This window comes from Lineus longissimus, chromosome 3 (assembly GCF_910592395.1).
Source record: "Lineus longissimus chromosome 3, tnLinLong1.2, whole genome shotgun sequence".
Classification (NCBI taxonomy): Eukaryota; Metazoa; Nemertea; class Pilidiophora; order Heteronemertea; family Lineidae; genus Lineus; species Lineus longissimus.
This window is the reverse complement of record NC_088310.1, coordinates 1,907,750-1,928,584: the sequence shown is the minus strand read 5'-3', so window position 1 is coordinate 1,928,584 and position 20,835 is coordinate 1,907,750. Positions and strand designations below refer to the sequence as shown.

General features: G+C 40.9%; 3 protein-coding genes across 17 annotated transcripts in view; 2 read left to right on the top strand and 1 right to left on the bottom strand.

Moving 5' to 3' along the window:
• LOC135485317 (uncharacterized) overlaps positions 1–8,424 on the top strand; it is a 28,764-nt gene extending 20,340 nt beyond the window's left edge. For 8 of the 15 annotated variants that reach the window (XM_064767193.1, XM_064767191.1, XM_064767203.1 and 5 more), the window contains 7 exons: positions 1,440–1,505; positions 3,036–3,227; positions 3,322–3,420; positions 3,596–3,779; positions 3,952–4,103; positions 4,344–4,367; positions 7,276–8,424. In XM_064767193.1, coding sequence (XP_064623263.1) covers positions 1,440–1,505; positions 3,036–3,227; positions 3,322–3,420; positions 3,596–3,779; positions 3,952–4,103; positions 4,344–4,367; positions 7,276–7,416 — 858 coding nt within the window. In that variant the 3' untranslated portion in view covers positions 7,417–8,424. Of the gene's footprint in view, positions 1–1,439; positions 1,506–3,035; positions 3,228–3,321; positions 3,421–3,595; positions 3,780–3,951; positions 4,104–4,343; positions 4,368–5,560; positions 5,619–7,275 lie in introns of all 15 variants that reach the window. The other 7 variants (XM_064767199.1, XM_064767195.1, XM_064767198.1 and 4 more) reach the window with 5 other exon arrangements.
• Positions 8,425–10,225: 1,801 nt separating this feature from the next.
• LOC135485314 (ribosomal protein S6 kinase delta-1-like) lies at positions 10,226–18,096 on the bottom strand. Its single transcript, XM_064767186.1, has 13 exons — positions 18,001–18,096; positions 17,562–17,597; positions 17,074–17,191; positions 16,434–16,549; positions 15,996–16,153; positions 15,019–15,725; positions 14,662–14,783; positions 14,380–14,535; positions 12,280–14,069; positions 11,959–12,086; positions 11,581–11,666; positions 11,335–11,430; positions 10,226–10,972 (listed from the first exon to the last, which is right to left on the bottom strand). Exons 1-13 carry the CDS (start codon positions 18,094–18,096, stop codon positions 10,853–10,855), a joined length of 3,729 nt encoding a protein of 1,242 aa, XP_064623256.1. The 3' UTR covers positions 10,226–10,852.
• Positions 18,097–18,275: 179 nt separating this feature from the next.
• On the top strand, positions 18,276–20,478 carry LOC135484748 (ADP-ribosylation factor-like protein 2). The gene is made up of 5 exons (XM_064766420.1): positions 18,276–18,403; positions 18,814–18,924; positions 19,102–19,264; positions 19,528–19,608; positions 19,929–20,478. The coding sequence occupies exons 1-5, from the start codon at positions 18,339–18,341 to the stop codon at positions 20,061–20,063; spliced, it is 555 nt and encodes a 184-aa protein (XP_064622490.1). The 5' UTR covers positions 18,276–18,338; the 3' UTR covers positions 20,064–20,478.
• The last annotated feature ends 357 nt before the right edge of the window (positions 20,479–20,835 follow it).

Below are 20,835 nucleotides of genomic sequence, written 5' to 3'. Positions count from 1 at the left end.
GCATTGAGCCCTGACGACGCCAGTCGGCATTGACGAGCACTCAAACCCAGGTCATGTGGCAACTTAAACCATCTGCAATGGGGAAGTGTCCGCCTGGCAGAGGTGTCTGCAAGGAGCCTCAGTGAAGCAATAATCTTACGTTTTATATGATAGGGCCTCTTATGCTCGTGTAAGTCCATGGTCAACACACACCAAGAATGATATTTACATTAACAGTGTGACAAGATTGTGTCAGAAAACTAAGGGATTAGGTCAGTGGCATATGCTCAAAACTTGATATGCCACAGCAATCATGTTTGCAAGTGACATAAATCACTTGTTTGCATAGATAATTTCAGGTGCCCGCAACAAGAACTGGTCATCCTAGCAACCTCTGTTGGAAGCAAAATCAACCTGCAACCTTTAATCATATTTCTGTGTGACAGAAATTGCTTGTTTGCAGTTATAATTGCAGATGCCATCAAAATTGAATTAGAATTGGAAAGCGCACGGCCTGGGATCAAGCAAAATCAACATGCAATCATGTTTGCATGTGAAAAATTGCCTGTCTGTGGTGATAATCGCAGGTGCGTGTGACAAGATTGTAATCAGCAAAGTCAAAACTAAGCGATTATTGGTTTTACTCCACGACAAGAGATCTTCTTGTTGCATATCACAACGATTCTAATCATAGTCACTGTTGAGTGACAAAAAACGCCTGTTTATTAGTGTGCAGTGCTCTGATCGATTCAAACGTAGAGCAGGTCACATACTCCATATTAAATTTCCAGCTAATGTCAACTAATGCCAGCTATTTCCAATAAATGACAGCCCTGACATTCCTCGTTGCATGCTGAATTTGTAATTTCCAGCTAATGTCAACTAATGCCAGCTTTTTCCAATAAATGACAGCCCTGACATTCCTCGTTGCATGCTGAATTTGTAATTTCCAGCTAATGTCAACTGATGCCAGCTATTTCCAATAAATGACAGCCCTGACATAAGTAAATCAGCTGGAAGGTCTGGGTCCAGTTTTTTCCACCTAATTCCAGCTCTGGAAATTAGGTTCCAGCTAATGCCAGGTTATGCCAGCTTTTTCCAGAGCTGGCATTTTCTGGCACTGCCATTTACCAAAATACCGCCAAACTCCAGCCCTGACATTTTCTGGAATTTCCAGCTAATTCCAGCCTCCTGGCAAGGAAAAATAGTTTGGAATTAGGTGGAAATTGCCGGCTTTTGCCGACAATTTCCAGTCGAATTTCGCAGGGGATTACTGTCTCCTCTCTTGTTCTGCACATGTTCTGTTTCATAGCCTGCACAAAGTAACATAAGGACTTCCTTTATCATGATTTGTAGTACCGTATTGCTAATTATTCTAAATTGCATGAATTGACAATGTTGTACCTGTTGACCTGTTTTGTCCATACTAATTGTGCATGTGTTTGCTAACTTCCCTCAAGGAATCAACCGTGTCCTCACTAAAAGCCCCGGTTGGGGGGTCGCGGCGCAGAGGCCGGGCAAAGAAGGTAATAGGCAAAGCCAAGTAGTTGTGCCGAATGAGTGATGGCCTTGCGATTAGTTGTGGCTTGGAGATGTGTCCACTTTCCGTCTTGAACAACCCACTTTTTGCCAACAGTAAATAACTGGTCTGTTGTTGTAGGTCTAGGCTGTGGGACCTGGGTTGGTTTGCGGGAGGAGCTGGCACTCACTCATACTCTGTCTCCTAAAATTTGAACTTGCGTGATGAGACAAGAGAAACAACAGCCTCAGATCAGTTGATTTATTGTTGATAAAATAAGGTGTTGACTAAGATAACTGCACTGATTTCCTGATAGTACACAACCTGATAGTACAACCATTGCACGCATTTTTATGCCCAATTTCGTATGCAGTCTAGAGTATGCCCAATTTCACATGCAGTCTAGAGTATGCCCAATTTCACATGCAGTCTAGAGTATGCCCAATTTCACATGCAGTCTAGGGGCAAGAGGATATCTGATTCCGCATTCTTGTCATAGAGTATGTCTGGTCCAATGAATCTTTCTTTTTCATTTACTAAAACAATAATTGATAAAATTATGTTACAATCAAAATACTAAATAATTTGTGAATAGAAGACATCCCGTAGTATCCTCTCCCTCAGCATAGGTGGTGGAGGTGTGACAAAGTCCAAAGGGAAGTTCTTTCCATTTTGATCTTTTGTTGGCAGGGCAAGTGAAATTTGGGACTTTTCATCTTAAGAAGAAGTATTACTCAGTGTGCTGCTACGATATTATGACAGTCATAAGAAATCAAAAATTGTCATGAAAACGTCCTTGGGATGGCACTGATGACCTTGTTTCTTGGTCAGTGTCTGATATCTTTGTTACGATATCAGAAAACTACAAGAAACAATGTCAATAATGAAGAGCCTTGATCATCACAGTGCATTCGTTTGTGTTCTCTTTGATGCACTGCAGGCTTGGATGCACACTGCAGGCTTGGATGCACACTGCAGGCATGAATGAACTGCATGTCAAATGAAGTTTTCTTTTGGTTTGATCCAATGTTATTTTCATTGCACTGTTTTGATTTGAATAGGATTATATGCCAAGCAGGAAACCTGCATAATAGAGTCAAACTTAAGTGTACTAATTCCAGTTAGTTTCAGTAGATGTCAAATACTGTGACTAAAGTACATGTATAATCGTTGACAAAATCTTTGTTGAGTTTAGTAAGGTTTTTGATAAGCTGCATCTCCTTTTCAGAGGTTCTTTGGAAATATTCATTTGTTTCTAAAATGTGGCAGGTTTGCCTGAATAAGAATTAGATCTCCACTTTCCATGTGATCAGAAACTCACTAAACAGATGCCATTATGGTTTCTGACTCGACAAACTTAGTGAAAGTGATGGCACTTGCTTTTGTTGCACTAAAAGTAACAATTCAAAACATAAAGACATGGATACTTTGACTCTCATTCTTTGCTGCTCTCAGATTGCAGTCCTTTGTAAGCCAGAACAGGGAGCTAGAGGTGACAACGAAGTTTTGGTAAATTGACCTTGGTGACATTTTTCAGACTGGAGGTCGGAGCCAGCCATCACGCGATGACAAGATCGAGTTCCTCCTGAATCTGCAGCAGTCTGCGATGGGCCAGCCAACTATTACCATGTTCTATTTCTACAAGTACCTCACCAAGTGGGGAGAGGAGGATGGCTTCCCACAGCTTGATAAGGATCTCTTCTTCTATCTGGAGGTGCAGAAGTTTAAGGTGAGATTTCTGTGACATTGGACATCTTGTATTTGAGTGAACAAAGAAACGTCATCTCTTGTGAAGATGTAACTAATACTTGTTCTTTTTGTAGGAATGTAGCCATGTACATGCTGATGAGGAGCTTCTGCGCAGAAAGGTTCAGTCCATTGCGGACACCTTTCTTGACTCAGCAACACCACCAACCTTGCAGGTAAGATTATGCTTTGATATTTGGTGTGGAAAGGGTATTGGCAAGCTAGGGAGTGATAAGAGCATCTGGCTTGATTAGGAGGTTGTGGGTGTGACTCTCAGAAGTATCACCACTGTCTTTCTCAGTAACATCAAGAAAAAGCTCACCGTACATTGCTTTGTGATTTTCATTTTAGATTGATGTACCTGCCGACATGCAGCAAAAGACACTGAGGTTATCTCAGCGATATGCAGCAGGCAAGGAGGTCAGCCCAAACTTGTTCGACGAGGCACAGTACCTGGTCTTTAAGAACCTCTTGCCTTACTGGGCTGGCTTTATGAAGGTACACAAGACACCTGAGGATCAAGCCAAGAAGCCATGTAAGTCATTTGGGTGCATGTCTAAATAATTTCAAAATCAAAACTTTTAGTCAATTTGAAGAATTTTTTTTTGGAGTATAGGACTGGCTTGGGACTGAGCCCATAGCATGACATTGAGTTCAGCATGCATAACTGTAACCTTAAGACTACATTGAATTCCTTCCTTTTGCAGTGACGAAATATCAGAAAATGCTGAGGAAGAGACTTGAAATGTTCGAACAGATGCACACACCACAGCGTGACTTCTCATTGCCAGCGGTACCTGGCGCTGGATCCCATATCGCCGCTCTCAGCTTCTCCTTGAATGAAGGCATCAAATGGAAGGTAAGTCAGATGTTGAAGTCAGTCTTCTTGTGCATTGGAATCTGGTCCAGTTTGCCATTCACAGTCTGCAGATGTTGAGAGTAGGGTTGGGGTGATGCCGTTTTCAACATCAACAACCCGGGTGCAGGCTTTCATACATCTAATTGTGGTACTTAGACAGCTTAGAAAACTTTAAACAGACTTTTTCTAGGATTTATTACACTCCCATCATTTTATCCGCATCCCTTGCACTTGATTCAGATTGAAGATCTGTCTGATGACGAGGTAGGATATGTTATTAGAGACTGTTTGGTCAGAGTAATTGCAACACTAACCCACTGGCTTTTAGGGAAGGAACATATATGTGCATATACTAATACTAGTTGCACCTTTGGTGGTAGGTCCTGGCAGCTGCAGGGCAAGATGTCAGAGGGTTATTTGAACACACTCATGTGATTGTATTACTCCTGTCTTTGAATGAATGCTGCGGTCAGCAGAGGTTGGAACAAAATCTTCCGCAGTATTCCATATTCTACAATCTCTGGGTACACGGTACATTCTTCCCCTCAGTTCAATGCCGGCTCTACTTTTCCATGCTTTGTTGAAGGCTACAAGTCTAATGTAGAGATCGAGTCTCTTTTTGCAAGCAGACAGCCAAAATACAATGTAGGCCTGCCAGAATAGAAAGTCTAATTCACTGCTCTGATGACTTTAATTCAAGCTTATTGATGAACAAACATAGAGATCTATGTGTAGGTTTTCAAGTTAGAAGGTAACACATTTTAGCTAATAGTTCACAAGTAGCATAATCACAGTTGATTTCAGTTTAACTTTATATTTTCTGAGCTTTAACTCAAAAGCTGAGTATCCAATTCTTTTCGTAGTTTCAAAGAGCAATCACATTTTCATATTTTGTTGCTTTGCAGAATGTCGTAAGTATATTTCTAGAAGAGCTAGTGTATTGTTTGTGATTGTGACTTAATCACCCTGTTGAATAATTCAAGAGCCTTAACACCATGATGATTGATACAAATTATACTGGTTACCATGGAGTTACTTAAACCCCGTCCCAATATTCAAATAACGAACACGATATACGATAATGCATGTCTGTAACATATTTTCATTTCTGCAAATATCAATGTGAAGTGCCGGGATTTCTGGATTGTGACAGTGATGTGCTGTCAATTTTGTCAGAGTTTTGACTTTATTTTGATGTGTGAAAATCAACACCCGCTATTTTGATGCCGATGGAAGGATAATATCAAAGATCCACTCACAGTCAAAAATCAACCCTCAAAAGATCAACAATGCGTGTATACCCTTGTTTGGGTATAAGATACACATTGATAGTTGCATTACTGCCTATAACTTTATGATTCAAAAATACTGAAGACTTTAATGATGCATTATGATCACTTTGAGCTAAAGCCATTACCCTGGTTCTACCTCATTGATTTCCTATCTTTTCTGTGCAGATAACAGAGGAAATCATTTATGTGACGTGATGGTAAATTAGAATTCATCTTCCTCATTGTATGTGTACGGTAGTACATTGTGTTTCTCTAGTTTCAATTGACGCTGGATCCCCTGCAAGCATTTACACGTTGCTTATACACACTACTTGTACAAGTAGATTTCGTATTTGTACAGAATGAGTAGTGATATGGTAGTCCAATTATAATGGGTTCTTCCTTTCAAATTGTTAGTCATTTGCATATATGTCAAGTCCAATTCCGTTTTCATGCATATCTCATCCTATTTTTACCATCATCACACCCGCTTAACATCATCACTTACTTCTATCTCAGGAAACGTCAGATGAGGAGTATGTAACATGCACCTATGATGGTCACCCACTGCATTCACAACAAATATGTGACCCGCTCTACCAAAACTAGGCGCTTGTCGCATCTGAACTTGACAGGTTGATACGGACTTGTTGTTCATTTCCCTATTGTAGACCTTTTGTGAAATGTGACCAAATCAGTTTGTAATAGATTTCACAAAAGGTCTACAATAGGGAAATGAACAACAAGTCCGTATCAACCTGTCAAGTTCAGATGCGACAAGCGCCTAGTTTTGGTAGAGCGAGTCACATATTCTTCACCATCAAACTAATTGAGCATTTGTAGCTTACTGTATAAAAGAGATTGTCTCATGTCATTCATAAGGATGTAAAGTGCTCGATAAATTTGATGAAAGGAATATTGTCATGTCATCTGTCAACCACTGTGCAATGCATGCAATGTTGTGTATGACTTCTACCATTGAAGAAACTTTATCTGAGTGAAATTTGGAGAGAATTGCTTCCCACTTAAAATGTCGTTGCCAGCAAGAGCGAGAGTAAGGCTCAAATTATGTTCTTGACTATCTCACTCATTCTGCCATTTCACAGCAATCGTGTTCTCATCTCAGAGTTCTTTACAATGGTCAAGTCATACACTACCTTCACTTCATGATTACATGTAAATGTTTCACCCCTGTGCCACTTTTCGCATGTCGTACCATTAGCTTTACACCAACGATATTCTGCATCAGCATTTCATATTCTGTTTTTGTACTTTCTGCACATTGTAGGAAGATTCCTCACTGAGCAGCAGCATGGAGAGTTTGGTTTGTGGTGCTTTTCAACAACCTTTTCACCGCCAGGCCTTTCACCCAAATATCCCTAGTTATCATTCAGTAGTTTTCATTTAAAATCCGGGGACCATTTTGTTCAGGGGTCTTGGATTTTGAAAGTAGGGAAAAATGAAGACCGATTACAAGTTTGAAATCTGAAATTGTGATGATACATTTTGACAATTTTCCTTTAATGACGTGATGTTGGTGACAGGATTCAGTTCTGTAAGCCAAGAGAAGGAACAAAATGGCCTTGGTTGTTGAAACAAGCAGGTTGACTTGTTATGTTTTTGTTGTTGTTGTTGTTGTTGTACAAGCACCTGGTGACGGGTTGTTCCTAATCTGAATCTTATGAACCAAAAAAGTATTAGTAGTTTTGTGGTTGAAAGAATAGATGATAGAATAGAACATCCTTTTCTACTACTCCTGAAAAAAGTCACGCCAAGGAAATGTCGGAGGGGTCTATCTTCAACTGATAACTTTCAAAAATGTATACTTTTGCTGGAGACGAAATAAAAGTCAGAGTTTTTAATGTGCTTTGAATTAATGATGATATTTGACTTTCTTCCAGGACCGGAACGCTGATGATGAAAGTCAACCAGGTACTCCGACTGAAGGCCTTCCAGAAGGCGGGGCTGCTCACCCGGGGCGGCAGAGTATAGCTGGTGGACTACTTCGACAGTCAGTGGCACCAGTTGCTGAGGTGTCATGAGTGTGCGACATTTGCCGGAGCTTGGAACTCCAGGAGAACATGGACACTATTGGGGGAGGGGGGGTCGACAACTTAGTTAAAACGTAAATGGCGTTGAACTGTTCATGTGATTGGTGGAGAATGAGATGGCTGAAGATTTGATGGTCTTCTTCAGAATGCCATCTGGCCAGGCAGGTAATCTTAGAAGTGGAGGCTTTCATCGTCTTTGCTAACATGGTGGAGGTGTCCCTCAAGGGCTGATACAGTTTACAGGTGACAGCATCATCCCTACTGTCTGTCAATTTGTGCATCGCCAGATGGATGTTGGAGAAATGACAAGACTTTGCTTTATATTTGTGCAGCGGTGTCTGTTTTCTGTGATAAGTTTATTTGTCTCTTTGTAAATATATGCTATTTATTTTGACCTGTGATATTTGGCAGTTCTTCTCGCAGTTGCTTTGTCCTTTGATTGCTATAAGGACGGTCATTTTTGCCAAATATTATGATACTGGGTCTGGGTCTTCAAAGCAAAGTTTGTCACTGACGCTGACATCATCTCCTTCAGTTATGTCCTTTTAGACTTATTGCCAAGTTGATGCCACTGTCTTAATGTGACAAAGTTGCTTGTTTAACACCTGAGCCCAGCTTTGTATTTATAAAATAGATCACATCCTTTTAGGTTGAATTAATCATGTATATTCATAGTGGATCCTGCTCAGTATCTTGACGGGGATTACCAATCTGCAAAATCTTGTAAATTTTCAATTCTTTTCCAAATACATGTATCAGTGTTTAACAAAATCCTACTTGACCCTCACCTGATGATATACCTTGTAAAACTAATATACCTGTAGTAACACAATCTCGTTGAGGCAGTACAAGTTGTTGCCTTGAAGTCAAAATAAATTTGTATGTGTTGTAAATTTGTAAAGAATTTTTGTAAATAGCCACTTCTCACATTCCATCATTGTTCCTTTTGGATGAGAAATTAATTGATCATGAAATAAAAATGATTCCAGTTTGTAAGAATATTTATGTCTTCGGAACTTGTTTTGTTGCTGATTTCTGATGATGTCAAATGTGATGTAACCTTGGTAGGTGTCAAGGGAAGAAATGCCGTTTTGCGAGTTCACCAAAATCGGAGATTTCATCTTTCCCACCAGCAGAGTCATTTGCACCCCTCATGTCCAATGCAAGTCACTAGCTGGCACCAATATGCCTTCAGGATGGATAGTTCCCCAATGCACCAGTGCCCAGAGCCAGCACTCATCTGTTTTCAAGATGGATTGTTCCCCTGTACACCAGAGCTGACACTGATATGTCTTCAAAGACGGATTGTTTCTGGAATACACCATTGTCTATCATGTCATAGACATTAGCTGGCACTGATCCGTCCTTAAAATGGATTGTTCCCTACTACACCATTTCCCAGAGCTACCACTGATCTGTCTTTGTGATAGCTTGTTCCCCCAACACCATCATCCATCCAAAGCTATCTCTCTGTCATGTCAAACTTGTTAGCTAGCACTTATCAGTCTTCAAGATGGAATGTTCCCCCAATTGCTATAGCACTAATCTGTCTTCACGATGGAGTGTTCCCAAATACACTATCGCCAAGAGCTAGCTGTCTATAGGACAGTACACACAGGACACAGTTGATCAGTCTCATCCCTCGCTCTAACATTGGAAGACTGCTTGAGATGACTATGGCCTGACATGGGAGTCTAAGAGGATGATACATAGTTGTAATATGAAGGTACATCCTGGAGAAAGCTGTCTAGGTGTCAAGAGGACGGTTCTTGTTATACATTGAAGAAGCATCCGGGAAGTAGGATGTCCAGACATTAAAGGACGGTTGGTGGATGTACAATGAATGTTATATCCTGCAGATAGGATGTCAGGTGCCTGGAGAATGGTAGATGCTTGTAATATGAAGGTACACAAAGGAGAAAAATGTCCAGGCATCAAGAGGACAGCAGTTGTTGTCTTATGAAGATCCCATCCTCGTGACAGCATGTCCAGGTGTCTCAAGGACAGTAGCAGTTGCTGTTGCACTTTGAAGTAACATCCAGGAGACAGTATGTCCAGGCATCTAGAGGACAGCAGTTGCTGTCTTATGAAGATCCCATCCTGTTGATAGCATGTCCAGGTGTCTCATGGACAGTAGTAATGGCTGATGCACTTTGAAGTTACATCCAGGAGAGAGTATGTCCAGGCATCTAGTGGACAGCAGTTGTTGTCTTATGAAGATCCCATCCTGGTGATAGCATATCCAAGTGTCTCAAGGACAGTAGCAGTTGCTGTTGCACTTTGAAGTAACATCCAGGAGACAGTATGTCCAGGCATCTAGAGGACAGCAGTTGCTGTCTTCTGAAGATTCCATCCTGGTGACAGCATGTCCAGGTGTCTCAAGGACAGCAGTAGTGGCTGTTGCACTTTGAAGGTACATCCAGGAGACAGTATGTCCAGGCATCTAGAGGACAGCAGTTGCCGTCTTATGAAGATCCCATCCTGTTGATAGCATGTCCAGGTGTCTCATGGACAGTAGTAATGGCTGATGCACTTTGAAGGTACATCCAGGAGACAGTATGTCCAGGTTTTGAGTGGTCAGTAGTAGTCGTCTTGTGAAGATCCCATCTTGGAGACAGGATGTCCAGAACATCCAGTCATTGTCTCCAGTGAAAATGACATCACTATGACAGTCACAAGTCATGTCAGGCGATATGAATCAAGGCTAGAAAATGCTTTTGGAAGCAAATATCATACTTCATTCATATCACCACAGATTCATCAGGGACGATTAGAATAAAGAATACCAATTGTTCAGAAAAGTTGTCATTTTATTTAAAAACAAGTAAGTATACCAAATAGACATCAAGTGATTTTCATCAGAATAAATATGTACATGAATCAAGTACAGGCTTCAGACATCAAGGCTCTCTCGAGTGTGTCACTTTTCCTTTACATGTATAATGTTAAATTAAAGAAGCCACATACAACATGTGGAAACTAGCATGGAGACCATTTAGGCTATTCAATTTCTATTTGCAGTACACAAGAACCTCAACATTAGAAAATGACTGTTACACCAACTGACAATGTTTCACGTAGTCCAATGCCAATGCACATTTAAAGCTTTGATTTTGTTAAGTAGTTAAGTAGTGATTAGCTAACTGAGGGATTGTTCTATGACTCCATAACCTGTGCAAGGCACAACTTGGCATATTAAAAGGGTAGATTGTAACACTAACAGTCCGTGCCATTTGAAGAAGCCCAGATCTGATATACCGCGGCCTCAGAGTTTGGGAACAGCTGTCTGTGATTGCATCAGAAACATGTGTCTCTCCTCTCACATCCACTGCAGTCTAGAATCACAAGAGGAGCACCCACGCTTCAGTACAGAACAGGGAAGGCTCCTCCGAATATCCCTTCCTCCGAGAGACGGCCACGTAGACGCTTACATGCCGGTGGAGTAAATGTTTGCCCAATTAATGCCATGGAAGAAAGGATGCATTTTCACCTCATCAGCACCACTCATACCAGAACCAAGTCGCTCATTTGCGTGGTAGCATAGCAACTGAAAATGGTCAAAACATTGTGATGAGATGGGTAAAGAAATATTGGGTGGGGAGCCGAGCATGAAAGACATCCTCAAATAGCTGCAATCTTATGGGACCACATCACCAATAGAAGCCCAGGCATGTTCATTTTCTTCAGTGTTCACAATAGCACTTGGAGCTGTTATACTCCAGGGAATATCTTTTCCTCCATAGAGGTGTTAGCAGGGTTTATTTACATCTCATTCGAAGGCCGAAGCAATGTAGAGGTAATAGGTGATCCTTCCGCCCTGGGAGTCAAATCCACTGCCTCCTGATTACAAGCCTGACACTCTAACCACTTTCTGAGCCTAGGCATGTGGTTTCCTTGAAAGTTTCTTACCTCTTTGAGAATTGATTGTCCCTCGGCAGATACGTGATCAGGAATGTTGAGCTGGGTGTGAGAGTTGATCCCGCTCGGATGACAAGAATGTAACGCCTGAAACACAATCAAACAGGTTACTTACATGTACAACATGTTATTTCATTGAAGTACGTGTGGAGTACCAGAAGATGTGGGAGCTTTAATGATGGCCTATGTGCCACATGGCATCATCAAGGCAAGAGAACAACACGACAATGATCCTACCTTGCATGTTAACAACTCAAAGAGTACAGCACCAAAGCTCCACCAGTCACAGGCAGGTGAGACAGACTCAGTGAAAACCCATAGTTCTGGAACAAACCAAGGAAAGTCAATCAAAACTCAAAGTGTGGCATGGGGTAAGATAAGCTTTGAAAAGGACTCCTTGTTCAGGTAATGTTATAACCTATCAATCTTATCTGCCGACTGGACCATCCTGATGGAAGCCCACTCCAAAGGGAGAATGACAGTCAGGCCACCATTGGGCCCTTATTCAAAGAGATGGAGATGGAACCTTTATTCACACTTTTAAGAATCCTGTGAGTGGCTTGCAAAGTTGTATCAAGCTTGCATTTCAACCATTCCTCAGCTAATACTGCTCACCTGGGGCACAATATAATCCTTCCAAGGCATCTGCATGCACCTCCCTCTGAACCTCGATCCATGAACTAAAGTATGTCAACAAGATATGGCCACGTTCTCCAAGTAGAATGTTGTCAGGTCGCAAGTCCCTGAAAGAAAAATGTGTGGCTTTTAGGAGGGGAACAAGGCTGGTAAGATTGCATGCACGTATAGTCCAAATACTTGGTAAGGTTCATTGTGCGAAATCAGATTTTCTCTGTCTGTACAGTGTGGATTGAATATAAATATGAACAAAGAATGCAACTGTTAAACAAGTTTTTAGATGATACAAGGTCAACATACCTGCACATTATTCCAAGAGAATGAAGCTTGTCGATTGCACATACGATCTCTGCACCCCATTGCCGCACACACGACTCAGGAAGGTTCGCCTGGGAATCTCTCACAGAAGATACCTGGTCCAACTGACTAAATACAGATGACAAGTGGCGCTTCCTAGGTTTAGAGAGCGAACCTAAACTGAACCGTCTCTCGCCACTCTCATTAGAGGAAGATCTTTCCAATTTACTTGGTTTGGCTTGTTTTACGATTAGCGCCTCCTGTCCTCTTAGAACAGAACTAGTCCGGGAGTGTGTGTCGCTTGGTGATGATGCTATCATGGTGCTACCGCTTTCCTCTAAGAAGCTGTAAGTTATGGCATTGGTGACTTTCTTGTACTCCATATCACTTGATAAATGTCCAGCATCCAGGTCCATCTCTTCTTCCGGCTGGGCAAGTAATTTGTTTGAATCGGCAGATAATAGGCTATCACTGTCAGCACCAACAGGTTTGCTATAATCGTAAATACAAGGTTCACTCGAGTCCTCAGACATCTTGTCCTCATCAGGAACAAGATCCCCTTCACATTGATCACTTTTGTTCGCAACAAACACATCATCAAACGTAGACACACGTTTTTCTTCTTTGTTCTCATTTTCCTGACTGCCCGCAACCAGATTGCCACCCTCAACAGGGCCAACATCTTTCCCCTTCAAAGTCTCATCAACAGACCTAAGCAACTGCCGTGCATTTGATACCAGTTCCTTTGTACTTGGTAAACCATCGTCTGGTTCAACGACACCAGAACTAGCACCACTTTCACCCTTCAGAGGGATATCACAGCTACCCTTTCTTCTAACCTCACGCCCCTCGCTATCTAACTGAATTATATTATCACAAATATCGTCATTTTCGGGAATGTCATCTAAGAAACCTTCTAAACTGTACTTACGAACAGGAGACAAACGTACATCCTCTTGGTGGTCAATGTCTCTACTGGGAGCCTTGGGGAGAATAGGGGAACTCTCAACCTGTCGAACCGAGGTATCACCGGATTCCAAATCATTCCAACTTGGTGTGCTACTATGCCGACGATCGCTATCAATACTGGCGATGCTGTAATTCTCCAGTCCAGGTTTAGTCGCAGCGCCGCTTAGAATATCTGAAAACATGTTAGCACCAACAGGGGGAGTGACGGGGGTGAGGCCCGCTGCATCACTAGAGAAAGAAACATCATCCAAAGATGAGAAACTCTGTAGTTGAGGACCAGAGGACTTCTTAACGACTTCACCTGTCTCTGGTGACAACTCAAAGTTGGAGCTTTTGACACTTTCCGTCCTGTATCCAGAGACTGTTGTCACGGATGATGACGTGACATCTGACGTATCCGATTTCAAGTGAACATCCGGATCTAAACCTTCATTGACGCTCTCAGACCTGTAGACTTTCATCAGTTCTGCATAACTGGTACTGCACTCAATATCAAGCGTACTAGAGCCATCTGTGTCATCATGGCTAACTGGAACACTCATAATATTGTCATGATAATCAGTGTCTGTATCCATGACTTTATGTCCGGTGTAGACATTATCCGCCAGGTTTTCAAACTGCCGGTCCCTCTTTTCATCACCTAGATTTTGATTCAAGTAGGAACTGATGTAGTTCCAGAGTTTGCCACCACTAGCATGCTGGAGGAGCAAATGGATGCTACAGTCTGTCTCGTAGAAACGATAGAGGCGAACCATGTATGGAATATTGGGTGGGATGATATTCTTCTTTGAAGGTTGCACGATCCCAGCTGATTTGGCCAAAGTCTGAAAGCAGAAAGTGCACAATGTCAGAGTATTACCGTCCTTGGTCATTTTATACAAGTAAAAAGTTAAATTTAAGTTTTTATATGGCACCTTATATACTGTTGTCGTAGAACTGTACTGTTGCAAAACGCCTTATCCAGAAACCTTTCTGAAGGCCAACTTTGAGCTCCACCTTCGTGGTATTAGGTGAGACAACCAATAACTCCAGTTCCGTATCAATTCCTTTAACCAAAACAAAATCTCTAATAGTAGTAGTACTCTTTCTAACATGTTTGTGCCAAGGACAGTATGCCAACTTCAAATGTCTCACCTTCATAACATAAGTGTTCTCGGTATTCTTATCCAAGACGAGCATGACATCATCAACAATACCCAACACTCGGTAGTTCTTCAATTCTGATGTCGGTCCTTGGAGAAAGGCTATGCCGGGGTCAAGGTCCGATGGAGGCGAGAGTTTACTGTTATGCTGAAATAACACACAGTGTTAGTAGTTGGCGGGTTTAGTTGACTTTAAAGGTGTTGTTCATACAGGCAAAGAGCCAAGTGGTTTTCTTAACAAAATAGGAAACTTTTAGGGCAATAATTCACTTACTCCCCATCTATGCTCATCATCTATCTTGGGTTTCAGATGTCTATTGTAGAGATCTTCTGCTTTGAGTAGATACTGGGCTGTTTTCTTTCTCACAGCTTCTCTGCGAGCTTTGTTCACATCACCTGAAACATGTAAGTTTTCCTTCTATCAAAGTTCATTCAAGGACTGCTGTTCCTCTCACAAGTTTGTCTGCTACAAGGCTGCGAGTTAAGCTGTTTAGTCACAATCAACTGCATTCTATTTCCTTCTATACTTCAACACATTACAGCCAACAACATTCTGTGTATCAGCATAGTGACGAGCCAGATTTTTCAAATACTCTAGATGTGTACCTCCGAATTATAAAGATTTTCTTACCTTGCACGCCCTTAAGTAATATTGCCACACCATTCTTATAGTTGCCAAACGCCATCTCGTAATTCCCATTTGCTTCACATTCCTGGGCCGAACAGATCTGGCTGGCTGCTTGGTAGATATAGTCTTCCCTCCCGCCCAGGTCCATGGTGGACACACTGTCTGCTGACACCGCGCGGCTACGATTAGCTATCACTTCCATTGTCCGAGACAGAACATTCTTAGCCTTAGAAAGAACTTTAGAATTAGAAGCACTTTGATTTTGAGAAGTTGACGAATCGGAAACTTGGGGTTGCTGAAGAGCAGGTTGGAAAGATGAATCTGATGAATCAATTGCCTCATTTTCCGTTGTTCTAGTTATGAACAGCATCTCTTCAAGTTCTTTAGCCATCATATCCTTACTACTCAAAATCTGTGCATCCATCGGCTGGTGTTGGGGAGAGGGCTCAGCTGACTTATCCTCAAGTTCGGCACAAACGCTCATAGCCGACAACAGCCACGTGTTACTGAATTCCTGTCCCGTCATACCGGCTTCTGGGGCCTCAATGATTGGATCGAAGAATGACATGTCGCTGTCGGGGAGTGGCGTACTAAGAGCCGACTCATCAGTGAAGTCCGTGTCTTCCTCGCTGCCTCCAAGTTCATTTGAGTTGAGACTTATATTGTCCATGGACTGTCGATATTGCCACACTCCACCAAGATCGTCCTCCCTGGAATGAACGAAAGATGGAAATAAAATCAAAAAGCTGACCCTTAATGAAGCATCAAATGATTAAAATTTCAACAAATTCACCATTCACTAATTGTCATTAGGTAGACAATTTTGGTCATCAAACTAAAACAAGAATTAAAATGAGATTACCCGGTAATTCTGCATTTTCTCTTTCGTGGCTATATACTTTGTAATTATTTTCAAACCTGAATGCAAAAGGCACACAAATTTTTGGGGTTTACAGTATTTTAGTGTTTATGATACTAACTTGTTTTCCTCCGGAGGATTTTCATCTACAGCTGATGTGGATGCAGTATCTGTGGTTGTCAGGGAATCGGAGCTGTACCTTCTGGCCAGATGTTGTCGCTGGGGCAGGAGAACTTCAATCTTATTAATCTCACGGTTAGGATCAACTTTTTCACCTCCCTGAGAGAAAAATTTTAAAAAACCAAGTTCATGCAAGAGTTTAGGTTGATGTTATGAAGGTTGAGCTTACTTAAGCTTCCCAGAATGGTGCACCGGTGTGACCAACTGATCACATTAACAGGAACTATGTTAACTATTCAAACTATTTCATTCTGGACAATTCACTCTTTCAATTAGACCACCTTTGAATGTTAAAAAGACTCTAATTATGACAATGAAATGTACCTATTTTATACATCAACAAAGAAACACTGAACAAGATATCAACTAGAGAATTCACCTCAAAGAATTTCAGGAAAGCAGGATGCCTGTACAGGTGGTGATGACTGCCCGCAAATGCTAGAATTTCAAAGGCACAGTGGCGTCTCTCCTCTATCACAGCATCTTCAAACCGTCCTGAAATTATTAGAAAAGAAAGCTGATGAGTCATTTCTATCATCATGACAGAAGAAAGGTGCATCAGACAAGGTTGAAATCACTGGCTGCTTCCTCTTCATGACAGACATTCCTTATGACAGACACAATATGTCAGTCACAACTACAACACAGACAGACAGATTGCTCTATCGATGAAATTGAAATTCAAAGTAAATATAATCTCACATACCAACCTAAAACCGCCAAGATGTCCAACACTAGTCAAGGCCAAGGATATGACAATCTTCATATAATCTTTTATTTGGTAGAGCATAACACTCACACTCTCCATGCACTCCCAGGACGTCAGTTCCAACATAAGTTATGGGAAATACAATACTGTTATACAAAGTACATGTATCAATAACTGAATTGCGATTTTGAATTGCAGTTTTGAAATATTGATTTTTTTCTACAGCCACAGCTGTCCAAGAGTAATTCCAAATGATTATTTACAGTAATTCCCTAGCCTTTTTTCTTGTAGCACTAAAATATGAACCTACCAAAGACTGTGGCTCTAGCAAAGGGAGGAAAGTCATCGTGTTTCTGCAGCTTTCGATGCCAATCACTGAGTATTTTGTATAACTTTTTGAAATCGTTGTAGCGTTTCCAAATCAAAATCTGAAGTAAAAGGAAAGGAAATACATGTACTTAAATTGCTAGATCGCTGTAAACACAAAGTGTATCATGCAGTTACCGTCCATTCTTTCTTCTTCTTACTGCCAGAATCTAAACTGATGATGCAGACTCATGGTTCATTTCAAAAGCACACACCATTTTTTTAAGATAAGGGTATTTTTGCTAGTTTTGAGAAAAAGGCACACTTCAGAAGGAAATTAATGAAGAAAAAACTGCCTTAGTGTAGGAACATTTCAAGGGCAGCAAGGAAAAGGGGAGGGCACCAAGCATTACCCCCTGGCCGACTTTTGAATGTGGTCTATCCTCCAGGTACATATAGGCCTAGTCGAAGTCGTAAAAGTAATGCTCTCACCTCTTCCACTAGGTCAGTTGTTTTCTTCGAAAATTTCTGAAAGAAAAGGAGACATGGTTTGTCAAACATTCCCGAAAAGACTGGAATAATCATAAATGCACACTGTGAACTGTGTGTAAAACAGACAAGTGGAGCAACGTCAATCAGTCGCCTGTCCCTCGGACTCGGAGCAGAGGGGATGGGCCAACTTTTTCAATATGATGAGAGGGTTGACGGATGGACCCAGAGTCCTACTTGTATGGATGGCAAAGAGTGAAGGCATACTAATGACAATCCTCCTTGCCCTCTTCTAAGTCTTGGTCAATTTACAAATTTCATTAGAATTAGAATTAGAATTTCAGAATGCCAGATGCCTCAACATATTCGTCTATAGCTCGACAATTACGCTTTAAAACCTATTTATTTTGGTTTCAATAGTTGGATCCTAATGTAAACTCACTTTAAATGTAACTTTATAAATTGTGTGACCCTTGGGATGCTTTTGTGGGTCTGAAACATCGAAGCAGCGAACAAAATTGTCAGATTTTGCAGCCATTTTGTTTCAGGAAATAAAAATGTCGCAAAATTACCTTTTCAGAAAATAACAAATAATTTGACGTAACTATTTTCTATGTTTATGTCATAGATAACTTATGAATTGTGTCCGGTATATTATTTATTGGTTATCGGATGTTAAAACTTAAACAAACATATCTCACTTACGTTAGATGTACATTGCGCAATGCATTTTTGATCTTTGAGCAGAAAAGTTCCAAAACAACATACAAAGACATCAAAATGGGGCTCTTGACCATTCTAAAGAAGATGAAGCAGAAGGAAAAAGAAATGAGACTTCTAATGCTGTATCCTTACCTTAATCTGTAAAACAGTAGCTTTGCAATTGCATTGATATGTTGAATACTTTTGTCACAAAATGACAGAGAGCCAATGATTATGACAGACAGGTTGACCCAGAAAAAAATTCTCCTCACTTGAAAGTAATGAGTTTTCTCTGACAACCTTTATTTTGTAATGTGCTTTAAATGGCACAATGTCAATAATGCTGCCAGAAGTAGAAGTTCCGTTGGAAATAATAAGGCCAGGGTCGGGCACCCGCTGTGGTGACTTTGCCAAAATCTTTGGAGAACAAGGATGCTGTTTCCATATTCACATGTCAGCCCAGTTAGAGAGTCTTTTCGTTATGGTTGAAGTCGAAGAAGACCGCGGCTTAATCTTAATCTTACATAATTTACCTTGACCTCATAACCGGCAGAGGGCTAGACAATGCTGGTAAAACTACCATTCTCAAGAAATTCAATGGAGAAGACATTGACACCATATCGCCAACGTTAGGATTCAATATCAAAACATTAGAACATAGAGGGTAGGTCTTGTAAGAGCATCTATCTCAGATTAAAACAACACGACCCTTTCTCCATACTGATCAAATTGAGTTCATTTCTTTCTTGATGATGGCAGTTCATGATAATTGTGACTGAAATATTTGTGCATCATCAGACTTCCTAAGAATGCAATTGATAATCTGACTTCATCATTTCAGTTTCAAATTAAATTTCTGGGATGTTGGAGGTCAAAAGTCTCTGCGATCATACTGGAGGAATTATTTTGAGAGTACCGATGGCTTAATATGGGTAGTGGACAGTGCTGACAGAAGGCGTTTAGAAGATTGTAAGAAAGAATTAGATGGATTATTATTAGAAGAAGTAAGTAACTGTATGATGTAGCTTTCAAAACGAAGACCAACATGCATTATGTCTGTTTCATACTGAAGTTGTCTTTTGCAATTAATATCATTTCAAGGCACATTCTCTGCATGTCTTTAAGGAGTATTATTCTGTATGCTAAATAGAACAGAAAGTATAATAGTATAGCAGTATAATTTGTTATCATGCCTTGTCATTTGTATTGAAATACGAATCCCAGACCAGAGCAAAAAGTATCACCCTTTTATCTGTCCTTGTTTCAGAGACTTGCTGGTGCTACTCTCCTTGTTTTTGCAAATAAGCAAGATTTACCAGGAGCTTTGTCAGGAGAAGATATAAAAGATGTAAGTTCCTTACCCATTTAATCTTGTCTCACCAGCGACCCGGTCACTGTGGATAGATGATAGATGTCAGGGGGTCCTCCAGAGAGTGAAATGTTCACTTTCAAATTATTGAAACGTATTGACCATTTCAAATTATTGAAGGGGGTGTCCCCTCTGAAATTGGCTCCTAAAGTACTTTTTATTGACTCCCAAACAACCTTATTTCACATCACAAATGATGAAGTTATCTATCAAGATGGTATGGTATTCGTTTTCATGAAAATATTTGTGGGCTTGTCCCACCTCTTTCCTTTGAACTGACAGTTTGTTTCGTTTTTCAGGCTTTAGATCTTGAGAGTAACGTGACACATCACTGGCGAATACAAGACTGCAGTGCTGTGACAGGAGAAAACTTATTAGGTGGTATCGACTGGGTACTTGATGATATAGCCTCTAGGATATTCACGATGGACTAGGTTCTATCACAATAACGACAATTTGTGCCACATAATTTGACAATTGTGCAGAAATGGAATGTGATAGCGATGGTGATTTTCAGGTGATATCATTAAATGACCAAACAAAAACTTGATTGTGAATTATCAATCAATATCAGCTTAGAAGTTAATGAGAGAAAGTTCTGGTGAATGCTGTCCCAGGCCATATCATGTTTCTTCGTCGCGTTGATTTGACCTGGTTGGCTAATATTGACATGAGTTCTCCCCTGTCTGACATCATGGAATTTGCCCCCAAACTGGGACCCACCTCGTGATTGTTCCTCCATCGTGTCCTGGGAATCATCTACCAGACTGATGTCCTGATTATCTTGTCAAAGTTGTAGATGTGCTCTGGCTTACTGTACTTTTAAAAAATAAATTGACATTAAATCCATATTGAAATTGTTGTTAATGGATTGCCGGGAAAGAACAGTTTCAACTCAATAGTGGCTTGTGGAACTCAATGACCCGACACGCTCACGTGTTCCCCATCAGATCTAGCTTTATTGCAAGAATGACAACCAGTCCAATGACATGGTCGTTTCATGTCTTTTGTGGCATGTGTGTGGGTGCCATGGACTGTGTTGCGTCTCCATAACTTTTGGAACGGACCATGAAGCATATAAAACTCTATGTGGTTCACACTGGAGTAGATCCTTTGTTGTAATCACAAGAGCAATCTGTTGTAAGTTTCTTCTATATTGTAGTTGTGACTGACAACAGTGTCTGTACGAGTTGTCCCAAGATCATG